This window comes from Rhinolophus hipposideros (assembly GCF_964194185.1).
Source record: "Rhinolophus hipposideros genome assembly, chromosome: 3".
NCBI lineage: Eukaryota > Metazoa > Chordata > Mammalia > Chiroptera > Rhinolophidae > Rhinolophus > Rhinolophus hipposideros.
The window spans coordinates 24920076-24928873 of record NC_138049.1 but is presented as its reverse complement, the minus strand read 5'-3'; the positions used below and the strand labels follow the sequence as shown (position 1 = coordinate 24928873).

The following is an 8798-nucleotide window of genomic DNA, read 5'->3' as shown; positions in this document are numbered from 1 at the left end:
AGGCTCCGAGGACCCAGAGCGCAGGGGCCTTTTTCCTAAATTGAATGTCTTACTTCTCTCGCTGTTTTACTCCTCATTTTTCTCCGGTACCCCTCACAGTGCCTGGCACAAGTAGAGAAAAGATTAATTAATTAAGAGAAACTCTAAAGGAAGTAATGTCAAGGCTTACTTTGCTGGGGGATGCACTAGAGCGCTGTATTTTTACTTATGGGTTCAAAGGATGGTGTGAATTTCCTTGTTCTTTTCTAGGATAGATGGGGGGGGGGTAGATAGCCAGGAGGGGAAGAGACGCTCCATAAAATGTGCTGTCTCCAACCTCCGTTTCTTCGCGTGGAGTTAAGGACCCTGCCTGTGACAGAAAGGCGTTCTTGTCTCTGAAGCCCTGCAGCGCGCAGGTTGGGGAAGGCGGCTTCTCAGAACCCGGCTTCTGGAGTTTTCCAGGCCCAAGGAGGATGAGAGTTTCTTTAGAGGCTTGTGCATCTTGCAGGTACACTGTGTCGTTCCCAGAATCAGACCCCGGTTCCTACACTCTCCTGGGTGTCGGTCACAGAATGCGTGGGAAAGGCGAGCCCCGATAAAGTCAGGGCCTAACAGAGCCCTAAAACCTTCAGGGGGCTGCTATCCCGAGGAGTTGCCTCTCAGATCCTTCAGCACTGCTCCCTCCCTGCCTTCCTCCCAAGTGAGAAACCCAACCACTCGGCTCGCACCCGAACTCCAGGACTCAGCAGCAAAATCCAAGCCCCCTCGGGGAGCGCCCAGATTTGCTCAGCCCTTCCCCTGCACTCCTATGGCCTCAGCCCCAGCAAGTCCAGGACCCCGCCGCCCACTCCTGGGGTGTCTTGAGTTTTCTTTCCCGAGTGCCGGCTGCGAGGACAGAGCGCACACCTCGCTGCGGGAACCCGGGCCAGGACCCGGCTTGGATTAGAAGGAGAGACTCCGCGCCAGGCGCTGAGTACCAAGTCCGCCGCGGAAGGCCAGGCGGCTGAGTCCTCTGTGAGGTTCCCCAACAAGGAAAAGCGGCTGGAAAAGACGCAGCAGCGGGGCCACGCGGGCCAACGACAAGCCGACCTCCCTAGCAAAGTTTGCAGTGTCAGCGCCGAGCTGCGGCTGGGGGTGCAGGGAACAGAGAGGACAGAGCGCCCCCACAGCACTAAGCCAGAGTTTGGATTTGGTGGTTATTCTTGTTATTGTTCTTTTTTTCTCTTCCAGTTTCCATAAACGCTTAGGTATTTCGAGGCTCTTTGCAAGCGTTTACGCAGTCTGGGTCAGGCCTAGCTCCGTGATGTGTCACTGTGAATCTTTGTTCTGTCCTCTGAGCCCCCACCTCTCTGGGCCTACAGGACGGACAGCTCGAGGAATCCAGAATTGGACGCGGAGACCGACGCTTCCCTCCCGACGCAGCTCCAACCCAAGGAGCCCTCTGCGCGGAGCTGGTCTCGGCGCTGCTCCTCTGCGTTAGGCCCCAAAGCCAGGGGCGAGTGCAGGGCCAGGGTCTGCCGCGCGGGACCCGCACCAGGGCCGGCTTCCCGCTGCCGCTGCCCGGCGCAGGAGGACCCAGGCAAGCTAGGCATTCAGCACCTGGGCGGCAGAACCAGGGGCTCGGGAAAAAATCCGATCCCAGGGCTCCTGGGGCCCCGGCGAGGACGGATTCCCCTAGCTCTCCTGCTGTCCGTCGTCATGGACCCCCACACGCCACCCATGCGGGCCCCCTTACAGCCCCACGACCGCAGTGTCCCAGGGAGGATGTCACTGAATAGGGACACAACTGAAAAGCGAGACTGCAGACCCGAACCTCCGTGGTCTGCCTCCTTCCGCTACTCTTAAGGGAATGTGTCACCAGAGGCTCAGAGACGTAGCAGGTGTGGGGACCGAGGGGCACTCATTCTCCCAAGTTTGCGGAGAGGCAGGGAAGACGCAGGTGCGCCCCTCCCTTGACCGATTTCTTTCCAGTCACCGACGGCACCCTTCAGGTGGGCTCCTCCTCTCGCTGCGCTCCCGCAGGGCCACGCTGACAGGAGAGGCACAAATCCCCAGCGGGGGCGGAGGTCGGCGCCGGGCCCCCACGTCCTCTATGCACAGCTCCCCTTCCCCGGCTCGGGGCTCAGGCCGGTCGCGGCGGCCAGGGGGTGGCCTCGGGTCTGGGAATGAGGAGAGGGGTCCAGGGGACAGGTCCCCGGGGAGAACCCTGCGAGCCAGAGATCTATACCTCTAGCCCCTTCTATTCTGGAAGAGCCTCTGAGGGGTAAGGCTCAGCTCCCCGCCGGGTGTAGTCAGCCTTTCGGAGGCTTGCGGGTCCCGGAGGCCGGTCCCGGTCCCCAGGACTGTCCCCGGCTCCAAAGGGCGGCAGAGAGGCAGAAACGAGCAGGGTCGGGGACAGCTAAGAGCGAACCCTACCTTGAGTAATGGAACGGGTCGGGGGGAGGGAGGGGCGAAGTCTCTAGAAGGGACCTAGAAAGAGCAGTTAAATATAGTTAGCTGAGCGACGTGCTCAGAGAACCCACCGCCGTCCCTGAGGGAAGGGGCTTTTGCAGCTTCTGTTAAGGGTATCAGCGGTGGTGACAAAATCTTGCTGGAACCAGCAGCTTGAAAAAAAAGTTTGAGGAAACACAAGGCCTCTTCCTGTAGGAGCTAGGAAACCTTGGGCTTCTCGGGCTGCGCCAGCCGCCTCTTTTCGCCCGTTTTCGGGATAAAAACTCAAGGCCCCAGAAACTCGGGAGGGGGAGAGGTCGCTTGGAACAAAGATTTAGTGGCCTGCTTTCCCTTTTTAAGTGTGACTTTCTCCCGCCCAGAAAGTTAAACCTCACCGAGAGGTTTCTAGTGTAGGCTTTTCAGGTTGTCTCCACCCAGGAGGCTTTCGCTGTCCTTTTATCTATAAGGAAACATTTATCCTGAAATGAAGGGATCCCTGTCCTGTTTCTAGATTGAATTAAAATCGGCTTTAAACTTGAGAACTTTGGAAAAAGTGGCAAATTTACAAGGCAGAAAGATCGGCCAAATACCATTCTCACTTTCCCAGCCATGGAATTTTGTTTCCGGCATCAGACATTGGAGAATTTAACGGGAAATGCAAGTAAGAGTCGCCTGCAAAATCACATCCCCAGAGAATCAGCTAGCATTGCTGCAAGGCCCTTTCCCGGGAAGCTAGTGATGATTGTTCCCACCCAGTAAATCCAAAAAATCCGTACAACCTGGCCCCTCTCTTGCCTTCTTCCCTGAGTTCCTGTTCTGTTCTTAAAGGAATCCTTTCTCCCGTTTTCTACACCAGAAGGAGTTCTGTGACTCAGAAAAGAGCTCAGCCGGTTCAGGGGACCTTATCAACGTTGGAAGCAGGACATCTTTTTCCACTTCTGGAGAACTCCAGGTAGAGTCCTGGGTTCCAGATTCTTTTTGACACAATTACCCATGTGTGTAGAACTCACAGCTCTTTAAACTGACCTCTGGAGGTAACTCAAAGGATTCCTGTCCCAGCAGCACAACATCAAAAGCCACCACTGCCCTCGTGTAAGGAGTGTGGTCTTACTCCTTCTGGTGCCCAATTTAAGCTCCAGATGTAGAGAGGGGTGAAGCCCACCACCACACCAGTGGTCAGGCCTCCAATCTATTCCCAGAACTAGTCCTTAGGAAACAGGATTCAAAGAAGCCAAGTGGCTTAGGGAAAGTCGTTTTCCTGACTGATGAAACTTCTCCCTCCCCTCCCCTTTCTAAATAATAAACTCACAGGGAAAGGCTGGAGGGCTGCCCTGTGTTGGTTTCAAATAAATTCTCAACAGCTCTTTCCTTGCCCAGAGAAATGAATCACCCTTGGGAAACAAATGATTATTCCCCCATTTGTCTGCCTCAAACCAGGGGATATAAGTACCCTCCACAGTAGATCTTCACTTTGGTCTTTCTCCCTAACAGTGGGGGAACTGAGGGTGGGCGGGGGTAAAAAGAAATGGAGGAGAATGGGTTAAATAGAATCAGGATCCACAGGGATGCCCTCCCAGAGAGGGGCAGCTCAGGCAGACAGTGGGGGACCCAGTAAGGAAAGGGCAGGTGCTTCCTAAATGTGCTATCCATGCTGGATGCTGGAGAGAGACAGCTCTATTGCCCTGGGGTGGAAACCATGGGCCTCCCCGCTCTTCAAGAGCTTAGGCCTCAGACAACAGAGGTGATATTACCTCTAACCCAGGGGCAAATTCTGGAGTGCCACATTTCAATCAGGTTTCCATTTCCCTTAGTTGGAAATAGAGGCATGTGCTATTGGGGTATCATCAATAGGGCTTGATTTCTTGTCCTTTATAAACAAAGAAAACCTTCTTGCTTGATTACTTAAGTTTATACACTCTACTTGGAACTGTTATGGGATGAGGTGGGGGATGAAGAGAGAAAAGCAAGTAACTGAAATTATCCCTGTTTTAGTCACCATTTGTGTAGGAGACTTTTTCTGTCTTCATTCCCCACTCCCCATTCTATAATACTTCCAAATAGTTTGTATTCAACCAACAGGACCTGCAATCTTCTCAGGATGGAAAGAAAGGAGAATTCCCACTATAAATCTGCTAGATTCTGAGACTGGAGCGGTCATTGGCTTCCTCCTGCTCACCTTACACAGCAGACCAGCCTTCCCTTTCTCTGAGGGACTGCTGCCCAGGGAGCAGGCAAGGGGCTGGGTATTTGATTATTTTCTAAGACCACTCTTTGTTGACTTAAAAAATATATACTGCATTCTAACCTGTTTTTTTAAAGGTCACAGGGTCAATTTAAAGTGAAAAGAAGTTAACTTACTGCTTCATTCTCATCTGTTGCCAACACAACCAGCTGCGCAGTCACTACTCCACCTCTCATTTCCTGTCACTTTGGGTTTCTAGATTACGTTTTTTTTTTTTTAAATCTCAATTGTTGAGTTTATGAGGGTCTGATTACTGCAGAGAACAAGCAAGGAGCTCAAATATCACAAGACTACCAACGTCGACAATGCCCCGTTCAAAGGACATTTAGTTGTAATAATTAACACCAATTTATCTGACCTCTTTACCTATACATGACCTGAGAAAACTCTTCATATATGCCCTCCCATCCAAATCTCTCATCCAAGCCCAGGTACACCTTACTGGGTTCACATGTCCCCTACCCATTACCCCCATCTTCAAAAATGTTAGGCAAAGGCAAAGCCAGGATTTAAAGGTTCTTTTTTATTTGAAATCTCATCCAGAAACACTGGTTATTAATAAATATATCATAGTTATCAAGAATATATAAAAAATAAAGACAGGTATTGTCTTTGAAGCCCTAACAAAATATTTCAAGCAGATGTTCAGGAAAATAAAAACGGTACCCCTTCCCAAACCACTATAAGTTTTTCAAAGCTGATGACAGAGAGAGCAGACCCCGCATGCAGAATAACTGAGCAAGGTGGGGTGGGGTAAGCTAGCGGAGGGAGCCCAAGCTCTGGCAATCGGTGGCCCCTAGAACAGCGCAGTAAGATTGGGAATGGAGTTTAAACGGGTTGGGGGTGGGAAAAGAAGCGCATGTGCGTGAGTTTGGGTCTTTGCACTCTGCCCTTGCCCTCCGTTATCATTTCATACAACCACAGACAGATATATGGAGTACTTGGGAGAATTCACTAATTAATCCTTGTTACAAGGAAAATGGCATCACGGCCTGCACAACATGTTTAGACAAGATTCATTTAGAAGCGTGCATGCATTCTTTTGACCTACACTGCGTCTTAAGGAAAACCCACATAGGAGATGTCATGCCCTGGACCGGAGGTGACATTCAAAACTTGGGTCGGTCTCTCTCTCTCTCTCTCTCTCTCTCTCTCTCTCTCTCTCTCCATTGTCTCTAAAAAAACAAAACTGTAGAGAGAATAGTGACAATCCGAATTGCACCCATCTCAAGGAAATATTTACATTTGTTTTGCACAAAAGGGATGGTTGTCTTTCCCAAGGTGAGAACCCAGAGCCGGAGAAAGCCAACAGTCAAGTACCTTCGCAAGTTTTTAACCAGACCGATCCCTTCTTTATACAACAAATGTAGTTTTGACAAGAGCATGTGGCAGTGAGAAATACTGGCGCGGCATGAGGAAAAGAAGCATGCATGCAAAACACACGAGGTCTGGTTCCAGTACCCCTTCTCTACCACCTAGAAATTGCAGTTTGGTTTTGGTCCTTTCCCTGGGGGGGGGGGTCAAGTGGGGTCTGAGATTTCTCAGTCCCAGTGGGAGGCCATGGGGCCCAGTCCGCCCTCCCGCTGGGCCGGCGGAGCGCCCAGCCACCCGCTTCCCTACCCGCCCCATACCACGGCCCCTCCCGCAGCTCTCCCCTGATCCTCGGCAGCCGGGCCGGCCCGCTGCTCACTTGAGCAAGTCCTTGGACTCGGCTGACAGCCGGGCCATGTTGGCGGTGGAGAGCGCGGACAGGTGCGGTGGCGGTGGCATCTGGCAGATGGTGCAGGGGCAGGGCAGCCCGGCCCAGTGCTGGAAGCCGCTGCCCAGCTGCAGCGCAGGAGGCGTGGCGGGCGCCTTGAGCAGCGAGTGGGGAGGCCGAATGGTGCCGAGGGCGGGCAGCGAGGCAGCGGACAGCGGTGAGGATGGGTTGCCGGACGGCAGCGCACCGCCCAAGACAGGGTGCACTGGATGCACGGCGTTGGTGGCATGCGCTGGGTGGCCGGCCGCGTGGCCCACGGTCCCGCAGTGGAAGGCCGAGTGGTGGCCCCCATAGATCTCGCCAACCAACCTCTTCATCTCCTCCAGGGAGCTGGTGAGCATGAGGATGTAGTTTCTGGCCAGCAGGAGAGTAGCTATCTTGGAGAGCTTGCGCACCGAGGGCCCGTGTGCGTAGGGCATGACCTCGCGCAGCCCGTCCATCGCAAGATTCAGGTCGTGCATGCGCTTGCGCTCCCGGCCGTTGATCTTCAGCCGCAGCTGCTGCAGGTCCTGCTCCGACAGCTGCTTCTTGATTTTGTACTTGCTGCTCTCGCCCGCGGCCTTGGCGCCGGCCCGCGAGAGGCTCTCCCCAGGCATCTTCTGCACCATGTCGCCCTGCGTGGAGGAGACCGAGTTAAGACGGCTCTCCTGGTGGTGGTGGTGGTGGTGGCGGTGATCCCTCAGATACATCTCATCCATGTCCGGAGAGGAAGCTCTGCTGGAGACAGAGCTCGAATCAGAATTCATTTTATTACAGGGGATACGGCCCGAAGGCGGGGAGGCTTTCAGTGGGAAATTAAAGAAAATCTTGAATTAAAAAAAAAATTTTTTTTTGCACAACCCAGCAACCCAATTCTCAGCGACAAGACAGGAGAAGAAAAGCGGAGGCACTGCCTTTCCCCGCCTTTCTCCCTCCCCACTCCCTGCTGATTATGCTGTTTTCTGGTCAGCTAGTTGGTGTGTGCTTGAACTAACCTCACAGCAGAAAAAGAGGGGCTTTTATAGAGCTGCGGCGGGGAAAAGAGACAAAAGAAACCCTCCTATCTATCCTGGGCTGGTTAGGATGACGCGTCATCATTCAGGGCGGTGCGCTTGGCTGTCCCATTTAGCAAGGATTCCTATTCATATTCATTGTGGGGCCGCCCTGGGACACCTCTGCTCAGAACCGCTAGGAGCCCCCAGGCACAAAACCCTCTGATTGACACTGCTCCAGCTCACGCCTTCCTGATTTTTTTTAAAAAACTTGCCTTTACCCCTAACCCCCTTCCCAATTTCCCTAACTAAATCACACCTAAGGAACTGAAGGAAGGGAAGGAGAGGGGCTAGGCGGTTGGTGGAGATTCCTCTGGGTCTAGAGAGAGAACTGAAAAATTCTCTTTCATAGCTACTCTCAATTTTTGGCAAATATGAGCAAAAGAAGTCCCAAAGGAACAGTTTCAAAGACAGAGATGAGGATGGAGGGCAGGTTCAACGCGCGGGCGGAGGCGGGGGCAGGGTATTGCCTGTTGGCGTGAGTCGTCTGAAGTTGTATTATTATTAATGATATTATTATTATCTCTATTTTCCTAAAAAGACATTGTGCTCATTCTGTTTATTGGGCCCTCCTGGTGTGGTTTCAATTGGATGTCCATATCTGGTGACGGGTTTGACTCTGACCCTGCTGTGGGGATGGGTCTCTTGCTTTCTAGGTCTTGTCTTTCGTTTTGAAAAAAATAATTACTGAAAGAATTTCAGTTTTGCCATTCTCTAACGTCTTAGACCTGGAATTGAAAAAAAAAATCCTACTGTTACAAGAAGAGCAACTTAAGAAGGGGAGAGGGAGAAAAGGAGCCCATGGGGTGGGGAAGGAGTTTGGGATTGGAAAGCTTCCAGGGAACGCGGGAGAGTGTTCCTGCTCAGGCGTCCGCGTGCGCCTTGGACCCTTGCGGACGTCGGTGAGGCAATCCCGGCCCATAACTTGTCTGGGCGGCCTCTGGCCACTGTGCGTGAGCCGGGGGAGAACATCTGCTGCTCAGAGCCACCGCGGCTGGTGGGTCTACCCGGCTGGGCCGCCCCTTGCCCTCCGGCCAGGGAAAGCAGGAGCTCAGGGTCGAATAATAAACTATGTTGGGTGTGTGTGTGTGTGTGTGTGTGTGTGTGTGTGTGTGTGTGTGTGTGTGTGTGTGTGTTTCAGCAGCGAAGGGATCTAGAGAGCCCCTGTGCGCGCTCGCGTGGGCACTGCAGTCCAGCGCAGTTTTTCTGGGGATACTGAAGAGGCCTGGAGTTTGGAGATTTGGCTGGGAGAGCCGAGGTCGTCTCGGGTCTTTCTTCCCCCTTGCTGTGGTTTTGTCAATCAGGACTAGCTAAACAGGGGCGGGAAGGCAGAATTCCCCAGGAGCTAGAGAGCCCG

General features: G+C 53.0%; 1 protein-coding gene across 1 annotated transcript; it reads right to left on the bottom strand.

The window, feature by feature from the left end:
* Positions 1 to 6337: 6337 nt before the first annotated feature.
* OLIG3 (oligodendrocyte transcription factor 3) lies at positions 6338 to 7156 on the bottom strand (the record flags this gene model as incomplete). Its single annotated transcript, XM_081037212.1, has 1 exon — positions 6338 to 7156. One exon carries the CDS (start codon positions 7154 to 7156, stop codon positions 6338 to 6340), a length of 819 nt encoding a protein of 272 aa, XP_080893338.1.
* Positions 7157 to 8798: the final 1642 nt, after the last annotated feature.